Source organism: Berghia stephanieae, chromosome 8, assembly GCF_034508935.2.
Source record: "Berghia stephanieae isolate SIO BIC M18660-M18661 chromosome 8, UCSD_Bste_1.3, whole genome shotgun sequence".
Classification (NCBI taxonomy): Eukaryota; Metazoa; Mollusca; class Gastropoda; order Nudibranchia; family Aeolidiidae; genus Berghia; species Berghia stephanieae.
In genome coordinates this window covers 34,689,425-34,717,320 of record NC_088367.1, presented here as the reverse complement: position 1 = coordinate 34,717,320, position 27,896 = coordinate 34,689,425, and the positions used below count along the sequence as shown (strand labels likewise).

General features: G+C 34.6%; 1 protein-coding gene across 4 annotated transcripts in view; it reads left to right on the top strand.

Moving 5' to 3' along the window:
• Window positions 1–27,896, top strand: part of LOC144978566 (lactadherin-like) — a 229,637-nt gene that overhangs the window by 190,674 nt on the left and 11,067 nt on the right. For 3 of the 4 annotated variants that reach the window (XM_078924793.1, XM_078924795.1, XM_078924794.1), the window contains 3 exons: window positions 1,948–2,120; window positions 11,929–12,006; window positions 23,006–23,150. In XM_078924793.1, the coding sequence (XP_078780919.1) occupies window positions 1,948–2,120; window positions 11,929–12,006; window positions 23,006–23,150 (396 nt within the window). The remainder of the gene's footprint in view (window positions 1–1,947; window positions 2,121–11,928; window positions 12,007–23,005; window positions 23,151–27,896) is intronic. The other variant, XM_078924796.1, reaches the window with a different exon arrangement.

Sequence of the window (27,896 nt, the reverse complement as noted above, 5' to 3'; positions counted from 1 at the left end):
CTACTACTACTACTACTGCTACTGCTGCTACTACTATTACTACACTATTATTACTACTACTATTAATACTAATACTAATACAACCAATTACAACAACAACAACAACAACAACAACAACTACTACTACTACTACTACTACTACTACTACTACTACTACTACTACTACTACTACTACTACTACTACCACTACTACTACCACAACTACAACAACAAAAATACATTTCCCATACCTATCATAAACAAACGAAACAAACAAGAACGCCATTCCTATGCCGACGCACCTATTATAACAGAATACGTATTACACTGCTGAACAATTCGCACCCAATGGGTCCATGTTTATTCCCTTCTACATGTAACCTCAGGATTTAAGGTCTACTATAGATGTAGTAGTAGACCTCCTCCTGATTATGTTTTAACCATTTAATGGCGGTGAGTGAGATTCACTTTCTTTCATGACGCTGATGACACGTCTGTGATGTTTGTTGAAAATTCCCTAAGCTTGATGGGCATTCGTTTTATGAAAGAATCAAAACTGGTTGAGGATATAGATTATTCTCTTTCAGGAAAATTTTCCACAATTGTGGATTAAGTTCTCAAATAGAACGATTTTTGGGGGTGGTTTTTTGATGAAAGAGATGAGGATAAGGCTGAATTTATAAGGTTCCATTAAGGTGCCATTATTTTTATGGTTATAATTGCACCTCATCTGTTTTCAATGTTTATCCGCTTTCACCAAGAGACTAATAACAAAGATGCGACTCGTGCGTTTCTAAAAGCCCAATTTTGCATTGTTGCTATTGCTTTCATTGCAAAATATGTAAGATAATGGATTCAGCTTAAAATAAACTACGGCTTTTGTAAGGCTTTGCTATATAGTGGCACGACATCACTATGCTTGTGGCCTGTAGGTTCCGGGTTCAAATCCCTCTATGAGCTGCCCAAAGTTGAGTCCCTGGTATAATCTCTACGCACATTATCTCACCACACTTCTAGGTGTAAAATGAGAACCTGGCCTTTGACCACGGTATTAGCACTTTACTGGCATTATGACTTGTTCTCAAATATCCAGTATTGTAGCTTTGAACTACTTGTAAAGCAAAGGGCTTTGAGCACATTTAGAGAAAATTGTGCTTCATGAAAATTAAGGTTTTTAAAATTGTTGAACCCAAACCCCACAATTAAAGGACCAAAGAGCCGACTGTCGAGGAGATTTGTGTCCTCTGATTATGTGTTAAGATTGCCAGTTTTGTCACAGCAGGATCCCTTTCTCAACACCAGGTGGAGATATCTGTCATTGTGATGTCGTTGGTGGAACATTAGATTTGGCACAAGCCCAACACACAATACCACATACCATTTCTATGAGTTTTGATAGCCGTATTAAAACTCCGTTTGCAAATAAATAGGGGATGGTCAGAGCGGTGTTATTTTGAATAATTAGGCACAAGACGCAAGGGCGTTGGAGATTTTCCCGCTTTTCTGCCGTGTTAAAAAAGAATGGAAACACTTAATTGTTATCTGTTAGATAGGATGATGGTATGATTTACTCCGTTTCGTTTCTCCTCTCCCTCCCATCTTCTCCTCTTGCTCATCCTCATTGTCTTTTTTATTTTTCATCATCATCATCATATCATCATCATCATCATCATCATCATCATCATCATCATCATCATCATCATCATCATCATCATCATCATCACCACCATCTTCATCATCATCATCATTATCATCATTGTCCTCGTCGCCGTCATCATCATCATCATCATCATCATCATCATCATCATCATCATCATCATCATCATCATCATCATCATCATCATCATCATCACCATCATCATCATCACTGACAACATCATCATCATCATCATCACCACTTCCAACCCTTCTTTTATTAATGCAAATCAATAACTATTCCCACCACGACAACTGTCATCTACCCCCCAGACTCCCAGTGGCTCCAAATAGACGTGGGACCTCCAACCCTGATCACTGGCATCATGACGAAAGGCCGTGGAGACACCCGACGTAAACACTGGGTACAGCGATTCCGTCTGGCCTACAGCAACGATACACGGCTCTGGTACAGCTACAAAGACGCACACCATCTCGACCCGAAGGTATGCTGGGATTCATAAAAATGTAGCAAGCAATTGTTACACAGTCAGTTTCAAGCTACAGAAACCGGGGTAAATTTTTACAGGGCCGGGGTTGCTTACAATTATGATGACATTGAGCGAATGAATCGGCGGGGAAAAATGATGGAATCTTAAGGGTTTCATTATTCATGATGGCGAGGTCGGGAGGTATGCATAATATTTTATTTAGTCTCTTGTTCCATCGATGATAGGCATACTTAGACGACGAGCAGCTTAATAGGCTTATACTGTAAAGCATTTGGAATAGATTTAAAGCTTAAATGCATAATCAAGAATTACTCAAAAATGTTAATCAGTAAAATGGAAAAAATAAGAGGTGACAAAATATGGGTGGTATCATTTTCTGAAAGAAGCAGAATTTACTGCTCAGAAATTGATATATTATATAATAGATAAAACGTTAACTGTAACCATCTATATTTTCCAAGTAGACATATGAGAGAGGGGGTGGGAGGTGTAATAACCGTTAAGTTTTGCAATAATATGAAGGCGTTTATTAACAGGGAAGGGAATATGATCAAATTGTTATCTAGTTTAACTGCAGGTTTTATGTATCCCTCATAAAATATGATTCATGACAATATATTTAAATAAAATATTGATAGCAATGGAAGTACAATTCTCCATATTTATTCCCAACAACTGGCTATAATATCGTATGTAGTCTAACAGTTAAAGCTAATCAATAGTAGTAATTAATAAGCGTAACATAATAACTATTTTAAATTATCAGAATGTAAGTACAATTCTCTGATTTTTAATATACATAGTTATATAAAACTTTAAAGTAGATGAAATTTTCCAAAACAATCCCCGACCAGGAATGTGATGTATGGACGTCCATACAGACAACACGGCCCCTGTACACTCAAGGTTGGGGAAATATGAACTTTATTTTCACCGCCTCACCGCTCGCGTTTGTCAAGCTATGTCGTGGGGTCTATTTGTCTTTGGCTTAATCTGAAGGCTGGCAACGGATAAGACTCAAAACTTTTTCATATTATTATCAAAGCCAGTGTTTGGAGTATACTAAATCTATTTAAACAATTTCAAATTAATACTTTGTCACTTTAGTGCACGAACGAAAGCGTTATATGAATATAAATATAAATGATAATTTTATGGCATTGTTAAAAAATAAATGAATCAAAAACAAAAGCCCACAAAAAATTAAGATTTTTTATAGCACATTATTCACTTAAATGTGCTCAAAGTGTCCTGCAAGAAACAATCTGTTGCCTAGTATGGTGCTTTAATTCCAATCACAATTTAAAACCAAAGTTTGAAAGCACAATAGACACCGAAAATAGAATAATGGGAATTGAAAATGCGTGGGATTTTTACATAAAGGATTTAACATTTGACTATTGGTAGATGTACCCATGGCTATCCATTACCTTAATTAAAGACACGTCGTTTGCGATCTTAGTATTTTGGATATTACTTTGTTATCTTTTATTTATTTTTCGCGGACACCTGTTGTTTTTTAGCCTATATATTATTCTCAATAGAACTCAAATGTAACTTCCCCTCCTATTTATGTAGTATAATATTATGATAGTTATTATAGTAATCTCTAATTGTAGTGCACTTGAAATGAAAACTTCACACTTTTTTTTACGCCGAATTAGGTATGTAGGTAAGAAGGTCTTTATCCAGTTATGACATTTTGATTTTACATATTTATTTGATGCTTGGTATAGTTTTTTGAATAGTGTCGAACGTTTTAACTATTATGAATAACAATTCGTAATATGATACAGATTTGTTTTCAACGATTGACTACAGACCCGGTTCCATGAACAAGGATTATGTTTAAGCTGTGTATTCGTTTAGGAATATCCCGAGCTTTCTTTTCCCGACTTTCGCGACCAAGGATTGTGGTATAGGCCCAAGCCTAAATGTTTCTATAGCCTTAAACAGTCGTGACGACACTTCCCTCGTAATGACTTTGTAACTGATTCTAAACAATCGGAACAATGGCGGACGCCCTTATGAAATACTTCTCCGATGAGCAAAAAAGTATCCAGAGGAAAATCACGTTATAAATCTGATCATATTTTGACTTTTATACATTCTGATCACATGGACATGTGAAAACGTTCTAACCAACATGAATAATAAAAAGTACCGATTTTCTTTGTTAAGAACCAAGCTGCTCGTCGCTGGGCGGACGAGAGATCAGACTATTGAATCCTATTGCCACACATTTTCTCAAAATGTCACTGTCAATTTTAAGCGACTGATTCCTAAAGCACGGTCTGAAAACTGTTTCCGACTTGTAAATCAAAATATGACCTATTTTACGCTATCTGTATTTGGTTATCTCTTCTTTTTTTTCATTAGCGAGAGATCATTACGCAGTCGCGCGCGTATATGAGGTCAACATGTCGTTTTTGTAACACTGGACACAGAAAAGGCACCAAAACTATTTTACAAAAACTCCGGAAAGATTTCCTTTTCATCAATTTCTTTGGGATTGAGAAATCAGCAATAATTCAACAACTGAGGTTCTGTCACCAAACGTGTGGCAATAATAACTTTTTACAGTGTCAAAAAATATCATCATCATCTTGTGCCGTGGGCTTGGTAGCGCTGGCGGTCATGGCTTTCCACTCTCTAAAATATGGACAAATATACATTTTGTCCACACTTTTTCATACCTATGAGAGAAACTGTTTCTGCTTTTATTTAGTGTCAGACTATTTTTAGATACTTTTAATTATTCAAACCAGAGAAACCGATGAAAACGAGCTTTTTCCACATATTTTTTAAACATGCAAAATGACAGCTTTAGCTGTCGTAAAAAGCGTCTGATCCTAATGATATACATTTCTTAATACGGATATAGTCACATCAATAAGGATCAACTGGCAATACGTATTCCTTGGATATAAATTCAGCGGGAAGTTGAATGAATTTTTTTTAGCTAGCTAAATTATTGAAGATTGGAGAAGCAAGAGAATGTTTCTAAATACGAAAGAATAGAAATGTGTTCATTTCATTTGATAGTTTCTCTATTTTGCCATTATTAAATTCGATATCGTATCAATAATGGTCAATATTACAGTAATTAATATCATATGAATAATAATTATGATGAGGAAATATCATAAGCTATTGATGATAATAAGGTTTCCCATAATTAAAATGATGATAAAAGTCGGGGTGATGGTGATAACGACAGTAGTGATGATGATGATGATGATGATGGTGATGATGATGATGATGATGATGATGATGATGATGATGGTGGTGGTGGTGGTGTTGTTGGTGATATTGATTTAGGTAATACAATAATGATACAAAACATATTTTTACTCGACAAAATTCGCTCATATCTCATAAAAAATATTAGTTTGCAGCTTTATCATTAGTTACGGCATTGGCTATGTAAACGATACATCATTTTGATGTCTGTAGTCATGGTAACGTCGATATATATTCATAAGTTGGTTAACCCTGAAATGTAGTATTAACGAAGTATTTGTAAAGAAAAATAATTGATATTTCTAAACATCCGTATGATTACATTATGATTATCAAAGCATGCAAATTTAAAGCGATTACGCGTTACTTCGTAATGGCGTACCGCTAGCTTCTCACAAATAAAAATATTGCAAAGATAAAGACTAAGATTCTATTTTGCTATTATTTGATAAAAAAACACCTTTTAAGAAATTTAGCCAGAAAAGTTTCCCTTCAAACATCAATATCCTTTAACTTCTCAAATATGATTAAACATGAGACTTCTTTGGAGTCTCCATATTAAGTATCAGTATTCAACCTTTTAACAGTATTGGGACCATCCCACTCGCTCTGTTAATATCTTGTTTTTTTTTTTTTGTTTTTTTTTTCTTTTGAGGTAGGTAAGCATTTTCTGGCCAAAATATAAATGGCCAAAATGTTATTAATGTGTCTTGGCAGTCTTGTCATTATGCTGTTTGATAAACCTAGGGCAGGCTAAATAAAAATCGACCACAGAGAGATGAGGTGGCAAAGTTGGCCCTAACGTTTAAAGACCCCCTTCGACCGCCAGCAAGGTGAGGTGGACCACCAGCGCGCTTGGCTACCACTCACTGAGTGCAAGTAAAATATACAAAGAAATCTTTTTAAAACCAACAAAAAACAAACAAACAAAAAAAACAAAAAAGAACCCAAAAACCCCAAATAAACAAAAGAACAAACAAACCAACAACAACAAACAAAAAAAATCAAATGCAAAAACCCGAGTCTGTAAAAAAAAAAAGAAAAGGCTGTCTATATTTGCTCGTGCATTAAGACGTTAGGCTGATAATGCGCTGAACTGTCAGAATATGTGATAAAATAAAGCATTTTTATCATCCAATTTAACTTCATTGCTCCTCTTTTGGCATGAGTCAGAAATAAAATCAAACAAAAGCAAAACTTTTCACAAAATTTAAAAAGGAGAAGAAACATTTTACAATCAAATGGGCCCTAGGGCCTTGTTTATTTATTAGCCCACCCTGTATAATGAAGCCATAACTTCAAAGCATAAATAAATAAAATCAATATCCAAATGGGATTTTTCGTTCTCAAAATATTTTATGCGAATTCTTTGGTTCTGCCATGGTCATAAATGCCAGGTAGGAGTAATTGCCCCAGTGGCCAATGTAATCATTGCTAAAAATGTTGCCATTTTTTACCCATTCCCAGGCGAACGTTGACTCATTGCTGCAACTCTACAGCATTAATGTCCTCTTTTTCCTCACCTTGACGTGTCTCATTGTGATCCCGTCCTCCCCTCTCCACCCATTTTTTACCTTTGTGTTCTTTCAATATTATGTATCCACAGCATTTTTCAAAATCTTTTGACAAGTCATTTAGCCATTTTTCTTATCTTACCTGCTGTGTGTGAATTTTTTTCAATGTATCTTCTATTGCTCAATTTGATTTTCCCAGTCACTACCCTTAAGTCAATATTTTTGACAGAGAAAAAAGCAACATTTAAAACTAAATTTTACACCATGTGCTAAAGTAATTGATCTTTTATGCAGAGAAGTATAATAAAAAATTAGGTATTTAGAAGTAAATAAGTCATTTTTAACAATATTCCGTTCGCTCAGCTGTGAATCTAGTTATCTTCAAATTTGATGAAAAGATGATTATACGCGTTACCTCTCTAAAGAAACGCATTAGATATATTCAATGACTTTTATTTGCCATATGCAATGCTCGTCTAATTAATGAGTAAGAAATTGAATCCATATCCACTCAATTGAACATGATTCCGGGACCAGAAAAGAATGTAAGTCTGTATGCTATACACCTAATACAATGACTAGCCATGCTTAATTTGACCTAACTGTTACAAGATTAGAGGCATGAGAAACCATGGATGCCATCATGCCCGGATACAACCATTGTCAGACTAATTTACATAGATCGGAAGACCACAATGGTAAATCCCTAATCAATATACATGAGTTTTATGTAAACCCTCTTCAACAGTCTCTATATAATAACGTTAAAAGGGAGAGAGACGTAGGCCATGGTCGAATTTGAAACCCCAAAAATAGCAATGTTCAACTTAATAACAGCTCGAAAAATTCCCTTTAAACAAACCTGTAAAATATCCGACAATTGTAGGGTTTCCGACAACATTGCCACAATCTTTTTACTCTTTCGATCATCATTTTGCACTTTGTCTTTGCATATTGACTTTAAAATTAAGTGCCTTGATCTCAGTGAAAAATAAATCTGACAATTTTGTCAGATCTGTACAAAGTATCAATTAAAAACGTGAGACACGCTAAAAATGGCGTTGATAAGATTTCAAATTGACATTAAAATGAAGGAACACAAATTTTATTTGCTTGTTACAGGCTAGAGAACCTATGACAATCTAAGCCCCGTACTGGTCTCAAAATTCGGAATACTTTACATTATTTCCTTCACTGACATGGGTGAATAATATTATTAATGTCAGACATTGCTATTTGAAGATTCCAAGGTATCTCAACCACCCCCGCCCCTGTCACAATGGCGGTCTGTCTCCGTGTGTCAGTCTAGTTGACTTTGTCTTCACGGGAGACCCCAGTGTCGTCTCTCACACCCAATGGAGATGTCTAGTAGAGAGAGCCCACATCGTAAATGTCACAGTGGCTGAATCAGGAGCGTAACTCTCGTGACTCAGTTTGTTGTGTCATTGCTGCAACTTTAAAGAAATTCCATTTGATTTGCAAGAGCGGGGAGTAAGGATGGGTGGTGATTTTAAAGATAAAAATAAAGAAATAGGAAGAGGAGGTGGTATCCGATTTTTCTCAATGTTTTTAACATTTTTGAGTTTAGGACTTTCGGGTCTGTAATAATTACTTACGTTACTATCATTGGTGCACTGGAAAATAGATGTGTGTGAACGGTTTAGTGAAGTAAAGATTCATAATACCTAATCAATGAACCTTTTATCGATTAACCTCAATAAAATTGTTAGCTTATTATATCATTTATTATAAACAATCGAAAATCTGTTTAAACACTTGTATATCTTTTGGAGTTTTATGATGGTAATATCTATTTGTTTTGTTTTTGACCTAGCAAGGTTATGGATACGTTTTGGATTTTTGTAAAACTTTAAAAAAGGAGGAGGAAGAGCACAAGAATGACGAAGAGGAGGAGAAGGAGGTGGTGTTGGAGGAGAAAGAGGAGGAAGAGATAGAAAACGAAGAAGAAGAAGAAGAAGAAGAAGAAGAAGAAGAAGAAGAAGAAGAAGAAGAAGAAGAAGAAGAAGAAGAAGAAGACAGAGAAGGAGGAGGAGGAGGAGGAGGAGGAGGAGGAGGAGGAAAAGGAGGAGGAGGAGGAGGAGGAGGAGGAGGAGAGGAGGAGGAGAAAAAGAAGAAGAAGAAGAAGAAGAAGAAAAGAAGAAGAAGAAGAAGAAGAAGAAGAAGAAGAAGAAGAAGAAGAAGAAGAAGAAGAAGAAGAAGAAGAAGAAGAAGAAGAAGAAGAAGAAGAAGAAGAAGAAGAAGAAGAAGAAGAAGAAGAAGAAGAAGAAGAAGAAGAAGAAACACCAGATTATGATATTTAAGCTCTCCAGCTTGTTCATCATAAGACACGATGTCAAGTACTACTCTTATTAATGGTTCTCTTTAATTATGTCAACAATTCCCACCCGATTTAATGTGTAAATTTAAACAGCTCCGTGTTGTTTGAGTACTTGGGATTTGAAATGAGACCGGAGGACGAACTATTAATCCAACTAAGCATTCTTAAATCTTACGGTAGTGCGTGACGCGACTACATAATGAGATATATTTAGCCATTTAACGTTTGGGACAATGCAATCCTTCCTTCTTCAAATCATGTCGCTCTCGCTCACTTTGCGGCGTTGTACTGCGGCTAACGTATAATTTATTTCAGTCTTCTTTTGAGAAGGTCATAAACAGATTTACCTTCGAAGATAAATCAATTAATTGATTAATAGATGGAATTCATCATATATTATTATTGTTATCGTCATATCTTGCACAAAGACAGCAATAACAGCGTTGTGATTCAAGCTTCAAATGAAGTCAATCACATCGATGCTACTACACCCTTGTTATAAACCATGAGGTTGTCGAATTATTTCTTTAAAAAATCGAGCCAGTCTCGCAAGGTTAAATCATTAAACGGGACCTCTCTTTAAAATGACAAATATTGCCCGAATTAATAGTTCGATTGTTTTCATAAAGGCGTTTTAAAATTGACTACCATGACACGGGGCTTCATACCGATAAGCCCTTGAAAACAGCTGAAGACTCGTACTCCCAGGTGCAAAGGTCATTTAGTGTACTGTATTTTCCGTCTTTGATTGGTTAAACTAAGTCAAACCTTTTAGAAAAAGTCCAGTTTCAAACGTTATTTGGTGAACTAGATTAATAAAGTATCCCGATCAGACGTTTGGGTAATTTTATTTACTTATGTTTCGAGCTGAATCAAAGAAGAATGCCAAGGATTCAATGATAAATTCATTTCAGAAGATAAGAATTTCTAGTATAACTCTGTAGAATATCCACAGAATAATATTACTTGCCTCAACATTTGATTATGAGCTCTTCCGATTAGCATCCTCCACAGTTAAACGAGCTCTGATTTACTAAAAAGTTGGGTTTTTTCATATGACGGAACAAAACTAAGCGCTCTTTAACAACGAGTTTCAATAACTCCCATTATTTCATGATTCACTAATAATTTTTTAACATAAACTTCATTGTCACGAACAATATTTTATTTCTTCGACCCTCCTCGGCACCCCTATATTCATTTTATATTTAATATTATATATATATATATATATATATATATATATATATATATATATATATATATATATAAATATAAATATATATATATATATATATATATATACATATATATATATATATATATATATATATATATATATATATATATATATATATATATATGTATAAAGTTTTACCCTTACAATAGTAAATCAAAGTATTTGTTATATTGGCTGTCAAGACTAAGACGTTTAATTTACTATGTTATGTTTTTACGAATGATATCAATAAAATTGGGAGGACAGCCCATAAAGCCTTTAGTTCATTTGCTCTATATAAAAATAAGTACACGAAGTCATAGACAACTTTAAATCGGATTAAAGAGAATCCATTACTATTATCAAACCATGCTTACTAACGCTACGCAGTTTTTATTATTATTTTTGTCCTCAAAGCATATTATCATATTATTATCATTACTATCATATCCTAATTTAGAAAATGTATGTAATATCATATAATATGCTTTAGTGGTGTCGTTATCGTGTTTGACAATAAGCTCCCACCATCATCACTATAGTCATCAACATCATCATCATCATCATCATTATCATCATCATCATCATCATCATCATCATCATCATCATCATCATCATCATCACCACCACCATCATCATCACCACCATCGGCAATTATGATTATATAGGATTTAATCCCTTAATAAACCATAAATTTTATATATATATATATATATATATATATATATATATATATATATATATATATATATATATTATCAAAGCAATAACGGTAAGTTATTTATATTATATTGATTTTCTGTTTTCCAATTGTAAAAGCAAATCACAGAATAAATGTTAGTAAATCTGTGCTGATGACATCGCGCATTCATTGCCTTAGGCAGCCTTTGACCAGTTAGCTGTCGTCATCTAGAAAGACACGTATTTAAAAATTTGGCCAGACAACTCATCCTTCAAATGTCATTGAAATCGATCGACATTTGAGAGACGAGTTTTCCACCTAAATGTTGAATGACCTGTCTGTATGGAGTACGTCGGTTCACTGGTTACGTCAGGACTATCCACGATTATTCTCTCTTTTAATTTCAATATGAGTTTGTAGATTTCTAAATTTCATAACAATCTCTTTATAATTTTTTATTAATTCAATTCTTTCATACAAGTAACGATTAATCTTTAACTGATTTTGTTAAAATATTGTATTTCTTAGAAGACATCTTTCTTGGAAAGGAATAACATTTACATAATTTTAATAACTTGAAAAATATAAAGATTGATTAATTGGATTGTCATTCATATTTATATAATAATTGATTAATCATTTATTTCTTGATAATATTTATATAATAATTGATTAATCATTTATTTCTTGATGAATTAATCTGTTTATTTTTCCATCCACTAGTCCAGTTGAGTTGTTAACCCTACTATGATAACGCCATGATAACCTTTAACTCTTCCATCTCTGTTGTTGACTCATTCCTTTAGAGTCGATGGCTGTACGGAGCTACTATCAATTCTACATCTTCGAATTTAATCCCGGATAAATACTCGGATAAGGGATTGGTAAGACCATCGCACGCTTTTTGTCAGATAGATTACACCAAACCACTTCGGTTACTACCACCGCCGCCACCGCCAACACCAACACCACAACCACAAACACCAGAATCACTTCTACAACCAACTTTGCCAACACCAAATCCAACACAACAACAACCCTCATCACAACAACCAGTGCCGCTTTCACCACAACCACAAGCATCACCTCTATACCACCACAACAATCACGATGACCATAAGCATCATCAGTCCAAGCCTGATACATGAAATAATCAGCCTACCAGATCCCAAATTGTCTTCTCAAACTTTGATATAGGCGATCTAATATTTTTTTAAAAAGTGCATTGCACTTTATTTATACATAGACCGTCTAATTCCATTTTAAGACGTGAAATTTTTTTTAACACTGGAGATGTAATTCAACTAATCTTGGCCGCTAGTTATATCTAATACCGAAATCTCCAATGAGCATATCACGTTCACTTTCAAAAACAATACCATGAATAGTCATTACTACTATTTCAACTGTCTTAACTTATCTTTGCTCACATTCAAATACACAATTTAGTTGCAAAGATATAAAAAATCAGAAGAAAAGAAGCAAAGAAAACAACACTATAATTAATTAAACTAACAAACAAAAAGAACCAAGAAAACAAACAAATTAACAAAAACAAAATAAAACACACAAAAAGCAAAGCGATATGACTCATCATTTACACCAAAATAATAAAAGTAAAACAGCAAAATCAGCCCTTTCTCATAATATTAGTAAAGACCGGCTTGCATAAAACACAATATACACAAAACACGCTCAAAGCGCTATGTAATACGAGGCTTTAATAGCAGAAATGACAGAGAAAAAAAATATCAGCAGTAACATTTATTATGTCAATGATAATAAACATGGAGGAATCAAACAAACAAAGACAGCTTAGATAAATAAAAGCAAAATAAACACTAAAGGACAATATAAATAAAACGTTCACACTCACCCACACACATTCATACATATATACTCACACACGCGTGCAAACATCATATTTTCTATTCTGAGATGTTTAGTAGCAATTACACAGTTTGTTTACATAAAACATATCCCACATAAACAATTTGGCGGCGTGGTGCCCTCATCTTTTTGTTTACAAATTTTCACTTTCACGGTTTGGTTACACGTCATGGGAAAACGCACCCTTGACCTTGAATTGAAATTGGGCCATGGGGTTCACATGCACTCATGCACTTGTTTGTTTGTGTCCGTGTTTGATTTGTTTTTTTGTCATGTAGTCGTTGCTTGATCTTACAAAATACACGTTTGACTGACAAAATGTAGCCCCTTTCAATGTCAACTTGAATGTTGCCATAATAATATTGATATTGCGAAGTTAAGCTGAATGTTTTCAAGTCATGGCAAGCAAAACATTTTAAGATGTTAAATATTCATAATAAGCACATTGCAAGCAGACAAAACGATATAAATCATCCACACTCCAGACACTCGGAACACACACAAACTTACACACACACACACACACGCGCACACACACACACACACACACACACACGCAAACATACAGACACAAAATTATTACATTAAATTTGTTACATCAAGTATAATCATAATCTATTTTGACTGGCAAAAATAAACAGATGAATAAATAGATAAATTAAAACATACAAAGACAGAAAATATGACGCCAGCCATATAATACAGATGACATAGTTGTAGTTTTTAAAATTTCCCCTATAAAATGGGTACACGTATTACCGTAGGAGTGAGTTTCTCTCAATGGACATAATATTATAAGTAACTTCTTTCTTTGATGCCCATCAAGTCCCAGTTTTATGTTTAGAACAAAAATCAGATTGTCATTCTTGCATAATCTTATCAAAATCGAACGGGAAAAATTTAATCTGAGCACAAGACTGGAAACTGAAGAACAGAACTATCATTAATCAAATGTCAACACTTTACTTTCGTCAGTTCTCTGTTCACGTTGGAGACAAACGTTGTATTAATATGACAAATTAAAATACAAGACGTGCTTGTTATTTAAGAAGGGGGGGGGGGTCTATAAAGTGTATCTAAAGAGACATAAAGCCACTAGGGCATTGTTAAAGTGATAATTAAATGACTATGTGTCGGATATAAACGCTGTAGCAAGGATCAAAGAGACACGAAGACAAACCATTCTACTCATTGGCATTACTTGGCGTACTCTTGTTACTTATCGCGTATACGTGCTATTACAAGATTTTAATTGAGGATTGAGAATAGAGCTCTCATTAATTTAATTCTTAAAATACAAGTACATATAGACTACACACAATTCGTGTTTGTATGTATTCTCTACAAACTTTGAACCAGATATGGCTTCTAATCTATGAGATAACAGCATTTCGCGATGTCGTCTTTTAGATGTTTGTCGTAGGGTCAATCTGGCACGTGTCAAAACGAAAGTGAAATCGCATGATGGTCAGAAAGGCTTTTTTAAAAAAGGAGTTTAATACATGGAACAGTTTTACATTTATAACTAAAGACTCCAAAAGTATAAATCATTTCAAGAATGCAATCGACTTAAAACATTAATTTAAGTTAAAATAAGTTTTTAATTGATATATTTTTGATTGATCATGATATAAATGATGATCATTAGTTGTGATCATATCTGGGAATTTTTAACCTGAACCTTTCTGTTTTTCCACCGAGCATGTAGTGGCCTTTGATCTAAGTAACCCATATTATGATAAATGTCATATGATATGTTATGGTGTATGCCATTTTAAACGTATAAATACAGAAATAAAAAGAACAATAGAAAAAACAACAACAAACCGTCATAAAAAATGCCAGTTGCTCAAAAAATGCCAAGTTCAGCTGCGCAAACTGGTAATTGTATAATGAACTATAAAGTAAAAAAAATGAACCTTTAGTTTCCTATTGAGTTGAAAAAAATAAGTTTGTCCGCATAGATAGTCAAAACAAAATTCCCCCTTTTCATCGTAAAATCAGTAAATATTAGTACGATGTATTGACATTTTCTATATACACGTAGTATGTAGTGGGTGATTAATACCATGGTTATATTGTATATATATATATATATATATATATATATATATATATATATATATATATATATATATATATATAATGCCAAATTAGTTTTTAAAATACCAAATAACTTCAAAAATATCAATTTGTTTGAATTTGGCATAAGAATTAAAGCCAAACTAGTAAACCTTGACAATCACTATAGCCTGTTGATCTCGATGATGAGAGAGCAATCAAATTTGTGGGGGATAGCAGGAGTTCATGAAGGGCTTGTGAATCTATAAATATCTAGAAAAGGTGGTTGGCTTCGTACCAATCTAATCACCAGCGTAGTTTTAAGTTTAACCTTTGAACTGCTGTGTTACTCTGGAAAACGTGTATTAAATAATTTGCTTGAAAACACGTCCTTCAAATATCGATCGATTTAAAAGACCCTCATCTTGGCAAAAACTTTCAAACCTTGGACTTTGCGAAGTCCGAGACTTGAAAATTTTTGCCAAGACGAGGGTAATTTAAATCGAGCGATATTTGAAGGGCAACATGTCTGGCCAAATATTTTAATTACATGTTTTCCCAGAGTAGAGTAGTTATTTGGTTAAAAGACAAACTTTTTAATTAAGTGTCACTGTGCGGGATTGCTCTCAGATTTGTATTCATTGCAACTGTAATTGGGAAAGTTTTAAAAAAAGCGACCTTGGGTTGTGTTTTATCCATGGTGTACTTAATCCTTGTGGTAATCGTACAATATAAGATGGGGAAAAAAATACCCGCCCTGGCCTAATTCTTCTCAACTCTATTTCTAATTGAGGAGTTCATTAAAATATCTTTTTAATTTGATTAGTTCCTAAACTGTAAAAGAATAATTAAATGAACTACAAACGCCTTAGGAAAGCTCAATAAAATACCCAAATTTTGCTCCTCAAATATTCTTATTAATTATTGACGTATAAAATAAGCCAGTTTTATTGTCTTTTTTCTCTGTTGCTCATCTTTTGTATTCCTCAATATTGTTTTCGAATTGAAAGAAAGCCCTATGGGCTGTAAAGAATAATTTTATACGGAATAGATTATGAGAAAATGTATCCGGTCTCCTATAACAAATAAACAAAAATAAAATTTAGCAAAATAGGCTAATCGAAAATAAAGAACACATAAGTGTTCCGCTTCCTACCTATCTTGGATAGAACGCTCTACGATCTTTTTAACAATGAATACAATTTGGACAAAAACAATATCTATAATATTATAGAAGAGAAAAAAACCCGCATGCTATGTTGACAGTTTCTAGAGTAATATTTGTATTGTAAACACGTTACACTACTTACCAACTACTGCTGTGTTAATGGCAATACATTTTATTGATTTCACCAAAATAACTTCAACTCCAAAACACCCAACCAAATACCAAACAACCAATACAATAATATAATATTATTTGCTTCCTCACACGATAAACCAAACATCACTTAGCAATCGTTTTTATTTTGCATAGGTCCAAAATTCAGGTTACCAATATATATATATTTGTTTAATTTTGCGCAAAGACACTTTTCATCCACGCAAATAAATACAAGTTCACTGTTGGTGTGTTGTTGTTTTGTAATTATGTTCGTCTCATTTTGTACACAACATTGAAAATGGTATGTATTATATGCATGAAGATATTACTATCATATTGAATATTTTTTGTTTGTTAAAATAACCCATCTAATGAATTAATGCCTTTAACAGCCTATTTCTCTTCATTGCCTTACTCTTATTATGACTATTTTGCTTAAATATTATTTATGTTTTAATTGCGAAAAAACCCTCTTTCTGCTTAAATCGTTTTCAAATTTGTTCTTAAATGCACATCAAATATGATATTTTAATGCTTCAGGCTAAGTAATAAAGCAAATTCAATTTCATTTTGAGTTTAAAGACACAATGATAACCCTGGTCGTAAGTAATGCGCCATATTCCGTAAATATGACATGATGAGCAATTAGAGTTGGGTGAATATTGGTGACGTGTGCACACTATTTAAAGAAACGACAGTACCTGAGTTGAAATATTTGGAAATATTTGTAATTATGTTACACGGGATTCACCAAAATGGGACCCACCTCTTCGATCTGGTATTTTGTCGGAATAAACTAGATGAATAAAATGTAATTCGAGTAAAAATAATCCAAATTGGAACTTTGAATTATTCCAAGTTTAAAGAAGTAATACTGGAATTCCACATCGATCGACTTTGTTTGAACTCCAATCAAAGATATTGAGCTCAAAACTTGATTTTAATCATCGGGTTTTACTCCGACGTAATACATGAAAGAGACGATTGGTCACATATTCTAATCATCAGCTCATCATATGATATTCGGGTAATACGGCTAATGTACGTACGTTTCAAAAGGCGCGTTACGTAACAAAACAAATGCTAGCATTTCTGGATTCTATCATTGAGTGTCTCGGTATTACACAAGTGTGTACGTTATAAGATCTAAGTCAAATTATGGCGATGATATGACCTAAATGTGTTGCAAGCGCCGTAAAACCCTTAAAAAAACAAGTCAAATTAAGGAATGGAAAGAAAACAATAATAATAAACAAAAACAAAACTGCTTGATGGTTGAATGGATCACTCCACAGGTTCAGAAGACCTCCTAATGTTTGAATTTTCCCCAGCACCTCTCTCTCTCTCTCTCTCTCTCTCTCTCTCTCTCTCTCTCTCTCTCTCGGTCTTTATATATATATCTCTCTCATACCAAATTATCCCAACAATTGAATATTTTAAAGAATAAAAAATCATATTTTAGCCAAGAAAACCAGAAAAGAGTGAATTACGTCAAGCAGTTTTATCCCCTCTCTCCTCCATCAACCGATGACTTGCGCTCGTGCATTGCTTTCTTTTTTAGCGTAATGGTTAAACCAGATTCGTGACGAGCATAAGATTAGTCTATCCACGTGCATATGTATAATCATTGAGATACTTAATGAGAGTCAGAAATATATTTAATTTTTGAAGCCAAAGCGGGCGAGCACTTGAGTGAGGCGGCATTCGGTCTTAGGTAAAGTCAAACTATGAGTATGTGATTTCGTAAATAAATTATATTGGTAACAATGCAATGAAGCTACATGTGCTTTATTCATTGAAGAAATTACAATATAGGTTGTCCCTCTCCTCCATTGCTAAATAAATATATCACTCAATTCTGAATATGAATGGAAATCAACTTATTTTCTCTTATTATTAACGCTGGCGGCTCAACTGATTCAACCCAAAATAACAATTTTGACGTAAAAGAAGGAGTCAAAAATGTAACTTTTAAGATGATCGTTTTCAAGTATTTGATTCACTGCTTTGTCTGACACTGCATTAGACAATTGTTTATTGATTACATGCCATACCATAACTTTATCGAAAAAGACCGCTATGGAACAGTAAAATCGTCCATTTTCTTACAACCATTTGCCTCGCCATTATTAAAATATTAATCCCATGATTTGGCAATTATTATGCATGCTGTCTTCTCCACAACTTTCCTCTTCTTCCTCTTCCAATCTAATACCACCTCGTACTTTCGCATGGACAATAACAAATCAATTGCATGGCATCTTGGTATAATCTGCATTTACTTGCATTTGACTGGTTGTGGGTCTGCCTTTATTAGCTTGCAAACTTTTAATAAAAAAATAATGAAAGAAAAATATTACGATGATAATCGGAATTGACAAATACATGACATGGGTTCGAATCTTTCTCAACGAGTAAAACAATAAATAGGTATAGTGTTAATTTTATTTTAAAAATATAAACTGAAACAAAACCAACGTAGAATTGTTATCTAGCATAAATAACGTTAACACAATAAATTTGGGTCATTTAGACAAATAAATTTTATTTTGAAAAATGAATTATGGACTTGCGGTGGACCAACGATACAATAACTTAAAGATTTTAATAAAGTGTACAAATTACAAAACAAAACTTTAATGAAAACCCACACAGTGTCGCTGACCAGTGTCAAAAATTCTTCCCTAGCACGAAGAGAATCTCAACTATAAATAGTTGAGATTCTCTTCGTGCTAGGGAAGAATTTTTGTAATAGTGACAGCTAATCCTTCATATTTTATGCTAGAGCATAGTAAACAATTCAAAAGTGTCAAGTCACTGGCCCATTAAAATGGTAATATATGCACATCAACTGTCGTTTTCTATTTGAATCGTGTCGGATAATAATTATTGTAATTTCATCCGAGTCAGCTCGCGTAAAAACAAAATCCAGCCGTGCATGCGATGACATCGTGAAGGGAAATTGGATTTCAAGATGGCGCAATCAACTACGTCAAATTTGGTGACTTGTCCTCTCTAAACGGTATTTATGTAAGGGTGAACTAGAAGCCAAATGGAATTTGGAATCACAAATAAGGGATCAGAAATGTGATTAAAAAAAAAAAAGAGTTTTTCTGTCTTTAACCAGTTTCCTGCCGTACTCTGGAAAAACTCGTATTTCAAAATTTGGCAAAAAAGCTTGTCCAAATATCGATCGATTTAAATGACTTTGCAAAGTCCCAGATTTGAGAATTTTTGCCAAGATGATGGTCATTTAAATCGATCGATATTTGAAGGGCGAATTTTTATTTTTTCCTAAATTATGAAATACGATGGTAAAGAAACTACGTATATTGCATTTAATAAAAAAAAGCCTAAATTACCCCAGGTGTCATATTCTACCATGTTCTCACCCATCGTTTCAAACGGTGTTTGTCGGACTTGATCAGACGCCAAAGCGTTAATTTAGGAATGAAATTAAATAATGAAACATGCAATCTTGGAGTTTTTAATGTCAGAAAGAAGAGAAATTAATCACAATTTCATATTGGAGGCTATAAATTCCATTTTGAACAGCGAGTTCATCCCGGCATAATACCGCTCTGAGACAATGGGTCACTTTTTGACGATATCATAAATTTCTATGATTTATATCAGCTCAACATAATACCGTTTTAGTCGGACGGCGGGTCACATTTCAATTCAAATCTTGTTGTTGTCTCTTGTGTTTCTTGATAATTCAATGTAAAGTTTATTGTATTTTTTGTTGCACATTGCATGGAACTCACTATTTGGATTTGTTTTCTGGACACAATGCACTGTCATTATAATAATGTATTAATTTGAGAAGCACATGTGTTATTTAACATCCATTGTCTCTTCGCGCATAGCATACAGTGTAAGGATAAAATAATTTGTCAGAAAATGACGATGTTCACTTTAAGTTTCAGTTTAGTCAACTAATAAATGTCGAAAGTCCTCTTTATCAACAGTGGTTGTCAAATAATCTCTACTGCTTCATACTCATAATTAGATTTTATTTCTCTATGTCAAACTCATTGTTTATCCACACTGTTGATAAAGAGTAAACCCGAAATGACCGGAATATTTGTCTTTGTAGATTAAACTAAAACTTACACTCACTTTCGTTTAAAAAAATAAATAATTATCAGCTTCAAGCAGGGCGATTTATAATGGTCGTATTGTGATAATACTTCTCTTGATTGACACTCAGCAACTCAATTTATCAATTGCCACCCCTATTCAGAAGTAACACGTTCCTGACGTCGTGAGCCTTGTTGGACAAGCAATTTTTGAAATCAAAATTTGTTAAAAGCAAGATCCTCTCTAATAAATGATATATGATTTTCAATGAATATGGCGAGATACAACTAACTGGATTGCACTTTTTAGCTTCTCCTCCACAATGAATAAAGGCCAGTCATGTTCTGCATGGACTGGCTGCTATTTAAAGGGCTATTGTCACTTGGAAAATGGATCTTCAATGTCTTTATCTCTGTAGGATTTCAGACGAAATGGAACCTGCTCTCTGAGTGCACTGAACTGAAAACCAGCGACGGAAAAGAAACTGTTCTTGTCTGTTCTTTTCATTGGCCGTGAAATTTGAGATGGTACAGGATAGAAATTAGCATTTTAAGTTGGAGGCAGCATCAAATGGAATCATCGCTCTTAATTCGCTTTACAATTATGGGGGATATCAGGAACCATTGAAACAAGATCTTTGTGGAGAGTCCTACTGAACAGATAGTGATTTGAATGTATTGTCGGAGAACAAACGATTGGATAAAATGCGGCAATCCTTCAATACAGCATCCCTGGTAGAAGGAAGATCTCTCGGGTTATAAAATGCATGTTGAAATGCACAAGCCACAGTGAGCATGGCCCATTGTTGATGTCAGTCAGAGGGGAACCATTACTGCATGATTCAAATACAGCTAATACAGTAGCCTAATATAGGAAGAAAAAAGGATTGGCAGAGAGAGAGAGAGAGAGAGAGAGAGAGAGAGAGAGAGAGAGAGATAGACAGATAGATAGATAGATAGATAGATAGATAGATAGATAGATAGATAGATAGATAGATAGATAGATAGAGAGAGAGAGAGTGAAAGAGAGAAAGAGAGAGAGAGTCTGTATGTGTTTATGTGTATGTGAGTGAGAGAGATAGATAGATAGATAGATAGATAGATAGATAGAGAGAGAGAGAGAGAGAGAGAGAGAGAGAGAGAGAGAGAGAGGAGAGAAAGATTGAGAGATTATTAGAGACATTGTTATGTTTATATGATTGATGATAATGGTGATTAAACAACTTGAAATATGTTGTCTTTATGTTGTTTTTATATTCAATGACCATATAACTGCCACCGGTCTTTTCCTGTCAAGCTTTTTTTAGCAAGCACCGAGGATGGCATGGGTAGATGGCAATGTCTTAGTTTGCAACCGAGTCACTCAATGCTTGTCTGTCTTCACACACCGCGGAATGCGAGCACATTCTTTCTGTATACCCACTTTACTGTCCTCCCTGGACGACTGTGACTTGAATTGTCAACACATTTACATTAATTAACGTGGTCATAATGATACAATTAGAAATTAGGATTGATTAATCCATTTTGTTTTCCACAGCAATGCTGGTTGATCAACCTGCTCCTGAACCCAAATTATTGTTATCAGAGAGCAGGTATTTAAGATCATTTCGATATCAGCATAAATCGATTTTGTATTATAAGTGGTTGGAAATAATTTGGGACTCATACAAAATATGGACGAATGCTTAACGCTGTCTTAACTATGGATTCTACAATCTACCATCATCGTATCTCTGGTATAAGTCTTCTACCCTTTCTTCTATATTATTGATGTGTGAGGGATGGGGGAAGGGAGGAAACCCAAATAAATTATTTATCTTCTATTCTGAGCCTCAAAGCAGCTTTGTGCTTTGGCTTACAGTCAAGGAAAACATAGAAATATCTCCTTTGATTCACAAAGGAAAATCTATTACTCACGTGACTTGTTGCAATACCATTGAATGCTCCGTTAACATCCATTCTTGCTTTAGGATTTGCGCAATTTTGATAAACAGCATTTACGATTTTAACGGTGCATTCATCATGGTGCTAAAGGTCACTAATATTCAGATCTCACAGGGCCAAGGTGATAGTGCAGAACGGATGAAAAACGTGTAACGCTGCAATAATTTCAAATAAAGTTGTTTGAACACTGTATTATTTTTCTCCTTTAATGCTAACACATTTTGTTTTTCATCTCCCCCCTCACAAATTTCAAATCAACATCAACTCCATACTGTCCATCAAACAAATAACATAACACCCTATTTATTTCTCTCTCTCTCTCTCTCTCTCTCTCTCTCTCTCTCTCTCTCTCTCTCTCTCTCTCTCTCCCTATCTCTATCTATCTATATATCTGTCTCTTCCCTATTCACGGCTAAACATAAACGTATTTTTTCATCTTGTCTTCTTCTCTTGGTCTTTTACTCATGAAATTTCCAAACACCCCCTTCCACCACACCCCTACGCGCAAACACACACACGCACGCATACACAAACCCACACACACACACACACATACACACACATCCACAAACCATCCAGATGTTTGGAGGAAATTCGGACAAAGACACGCCCAGAGTTCACTTCCTCAACAGTCCATTCGTGGCCCGTTACGTCCGTTTCCAGCCTGTGGAATGGAGGGGCCGCATTAGCATGAGAGCAGGTCTTCTGGGTTGTCCTTTCACAGGTATGTACATATTATCTCTACCAAGACCCCCAAGACCAATTCTTCCCAGCACTAACAGTCGAGTTGTCCAGGGCGATCATTGTGACTAAATTGCCTTCTACTTCAATAAAGTGCACGGAACTAAATATAAAAAGATCGGCATCCTTTCGTCTTAAAAACTTAAATTTGAAATGAAATAGTTAAATATGGACTCTGAGGCTTTCTTAGGAAACTGGTCTTTTTCATCTTAGTTCATCCCAGTGTTGAAATCCATTGGGGGGCTCATATGCTTTATAGTTATATTAAAATAAGATTAATAAACTTGATCATCCCTTAGTAGAAATGATGGTGAAAACTTCTATTTCCCCTAGATTTTATCACAAACTTTCTTCAAAAAATGTTCAATCTTCAAGTATAATTTGAGTGCTCCCCCCCCCCCCTCTTATTGGTTTTTACCTGGGAACATTACTATTACGGACAAAGGTTCAACTAAAAGAAGCTTATTAAAACAGAGATAAGTGATTGATTAATGAGCGAAATAAACTGTCCTTTAGTTATTGTCACTCTGTAACTCCTAGACAATAGACTACTAGACAATTGAACTCCATATCAATCAATCAATCAATCTCTCTCTCTCTCTCTCTATCTATCTATCTATCTATCTATCTATCTATCTATCTATCTTGCTCTATCATGCGTTTTGCTGTCTATCTATCTATATATCTATCTATCTATCTATCTATCTATCTATCTATCTATCTATCTATCTATCTATCTATCTATCTATGCCATACAGTTTGATTAAATTCATGGTGATTCTCATACAACCACTAAATAAGCGACCAGGGAATTATTTGTTATGCAGTCTTTACATACAGGGTAGATCCACATTTAATTTAACGACTGAAAGAAAATAAATGATGAAGTCTTCAAACGTGTTACGATGTCTCTTTTGTTTGTAACAGATTAACAGTAAGAAGTGTATACTTTTAATCGCGTGTTACCTGTCGAGTAGAGGGACACATTATAACAAGGGCCCATGGGAACTCAACAATCTCTACTTGCTTCTAGTTTTCAAACCTATTCCATGAGATCTCATAGTTTAATTTTTAAATCACTGACCTTTCAAATAGGTTGGTCGTTTTTCATCCCCTGTTGAGCCAAGTTTTATTTGTTCCTCTAGCCAATCCGTCCATCCAGCATGATTTGATTGTTGGGTCTGTTAGATTCTGGTAAAAATGATATTGCGATGAAACATCGTCCTATCTTAAGTGTAGCAAGTAATTGTGATTGTTAATATTTTTAAAAATACCAATTTCTTATAATGGGCGCGTTGAAGAACTGCAACGAAATTCATCCTTTATTAGAAGACTTCATTCTGATTTGTTCTTCCCGTATATTGATTGGGGTGTGCATGTGTGTGTTTTTGGGTTGGGGGGGGGGGGAGGGGAGGGGAGTTGAGTAATTTCTCTTCTTTAGTAGCTGTTACCCATCTTGATACAGTTTTTGGTAGCGCCCGTGTTTGCATTCTATTCCTGTTCCCCAACCAGTTTTCATTCTTCGTTCGTGTTAATTAAAACAAACAAACTTGAATGGCCATGAATTCTTGACAACTGTCTCGTCAATAATCAGTTTATAACCAAGAGTTAGTAAAAAAAAAAAGTTATTTGTTGCTTGTCTTTATTTATCCAAATGGTCCATTTTTAAATCCATATATCAATGATTGTGCGTCGAAGTCGTGGTATAACATTTTAAAAACAATCACTACGTTTGGGATATTCCAGAATGGAACACAGGGCCTCTATCAGAGGTTTATCATTTACATCACTGTCACCTATCCGGTCCTTGGCTTTGTCACAAGACGAGCTGTACTGGTCACTAGTTTTCTCCCTTTATATTATTTGGCTATAATCGTCCAACTAACCGTTAAAGGTTTAGCGGGTTGTTGTCCTTATTTATCATTAGGGGCGTTGTTCATTTCATTGGAAACAAAAAAGAATATGTGAAAACCTAACAATGCCTGACTGCCTTATCGCATAATTCTATTATCATCATAAATAATTATGATGCTCCCTCTTGTTATAAGTAAGAGATCCCCAAGCAGAAAGGAATGTGCCCGCTGTCACGTGATGACATATTGGCCAGCTGTGTAAATCCCTGCGGATTTGTGCCACAATGAGCATACTATGATATTTGTATTCGATTGTAAAAATAGTCATTCAGAGCCGTAGGCCCATGGAGCCGGAGTTTATGTCGGTTTCTATAGTTTTAAATAGACAGTATCAGACGCTTGATATCTTTTGGATATTAGCTAGTCTATTACATTGTACTTTCCGTTGGATCTAACATACACAACTACCCAATCCGTGCTGGTTTGACAGAGAGTCAGAAAAAAAACCTCCACTTCACGTTATAGAATTATTAACAAATCTGTCAAACATTGACGAAATAGCCTCCATAATAGAAAAAAGATAGGAATGGGTGAGATAGGTCATAAAAAGGAAAGAGCTCAAAGAATCGATCAGATTCATACAATTATAAAAAAACTACATTGAGTTTAGGGCTGAAAATAAATTCTGACTCCCCCTGGAATCGTCTAGATTCATTCGCGTTTCAATTGGGAGAGTCAATGGCGTAGCGGTATGTCACAAATTCAAATCCCGATGGAGAGACCTGAATTGCCACCTTAACAGATTGGATCGGAAAGATGCTCAATTTTTTGAAAGCGTACATTGGTTAAATTCAGACTTTTTCTTCCAGATTCGTGTTTTTCACCAAAATGTTAGAATTGATGATGTCACTTTGTAAGAAATAAATATGAGAGTAAATCGAATTTTATTGTATCACTTTTTAAACGTTGTAAAGTGGCAGCTCTTAGAAAAAGGGGGCAGAACTCATATTTTTGTGTTGATACAAATTATTTTCCTAGAAATACGCATTTCTTTTTCTAAAAAGAATATTGTTTTCTTTTTGTTTGTCGCTTCTAGTGAATGACTAGGGCTTGTCTAGTCGTTTCTGGAACGGAAGTACCGAATTCTAAATTATATCCTTTAGCATGTTGGAAATGGCGTTCAGCTATTTTAAAAAATATTTTCTATCGGCTGATGTGAGACAATGCGACTTATCTTTTGATATCAACCTGTGACATAACAGCTAATAGAGTTCAGAGTTCAGAGTTTGAATACGTGGCTGTTGATGATGTCACAGTTTGGAGATGAGATGACGGGACGTGGACTTACTTGGCATTAATCAGGTTATGAGTTAATCCAGAATTATCTATTATGAGCACATGTGAAAATGCCATGGCGCCGATGACGTTGCATGTATCACACGGTCGTGCTGGCACTCTAAAAATTATGGGATATTTTCATGAACCTTGCTCAGAAATTTTAATGGCTATGCCGCATAATTTACTCGTAAAGTCCAGCTTTAAACAGACTTTGAATGGAGATTTTGAACTCTAAATTACCTATTACGAAATAGCGCTGAACTATTATTTTGGGAGGCCTACCGAAAGCTCCGACATCCCCAGTCTTCTTTCAATTTGTATTTTCATCGATCTTCTGTCATGTGTTTATTTATTAAATTTGTCATCATAATATAGAAGCATTTTATTAACTCTAGAACAAACCTTGATAGATTTGTGAAAGTTTAAAGTTTCCTTTTTTGCCGCCATTTTGATTTGTGAAGTATTGAAAGGTAGTGCAAAGCAGTTCGAGGGTTTTCCTTTCTATTAGGGTTAGCTCGAGATCAGATGCTTTTTTTCTATTAAGGTTAGTCATAAGTCTTAGCAAAGGTGCTAGGGTGTTTGTTTTTCCTATTAGGGTTTGTTAAAGGTATTATGTTTTATTTTTTCTCGGGGTTAGTTGAGGGAATATTATTTGAGTTGTTTCGCTTTGTAGGAGCATTCGGTAGGTCTCCAATTATTTTGGTTATTCCTCAATGGCTAACTGAGCTTAATAAGTAACGGATTTCAGAGTACAGAGTTTGAATCCCTTGCAATACGTGGCTGTTAACGATGTCACATTTTGGAGACAAGATGATGACACTTTGACGTACTTTGCAGCAATCGTGTTAAGAGTTAATCTAGAGTTGTCTCTTATGGGCACATTTAACAATGCCGTGGCGCCGATGAAGGCGCATCTATCTCACGGTCCTGGAGTGAGCGTTTCAGCGGGCTGCCATTCTAAAATTTATGGGATATCAGTCAGATGAAGATAAAATTGCGGATGATGTTTTAGGTGTTCCGGTCTAAAAGTATAATATGTTGATAATTAATAAAAATTCAAATAGCGCATTACCACGAGTTTACCAAGTTCAAACACGTCACACCGTTTCATTTATTCGCCAAGCAGGCCACATTATGGAACCATTTAGTACGTTAGGCGTTTGATCTGTACTATTAGTCTTACAATATCATCACTGCCTACATCCAGGTACTCATTTGCATCGAAATTCTAGGAATTTTTCGTCGTACTAGAAGATAATGTTGTGAAATCGATATTGTTGTACTCAAAATTACAATAAATTAAACGATGAAAGGGAAGATGTTTGAAATTATCATGACAATAAACTCCCATGGCGGCAATGCCACCAGCAAGTTAGTTACAAAAAATTCCCTCTCCCAAAGTCCTTAATCACTCTGTCATTGTGACGTCTTGGTTGTCAAGATATAATCGGGCATTTCGACGCTATAGTATGCAATTGTTGTGTTTATTTTTTAAAAAAAGTGTTTTAGTAGCGCATCATCCTTTTATTTTATTAATT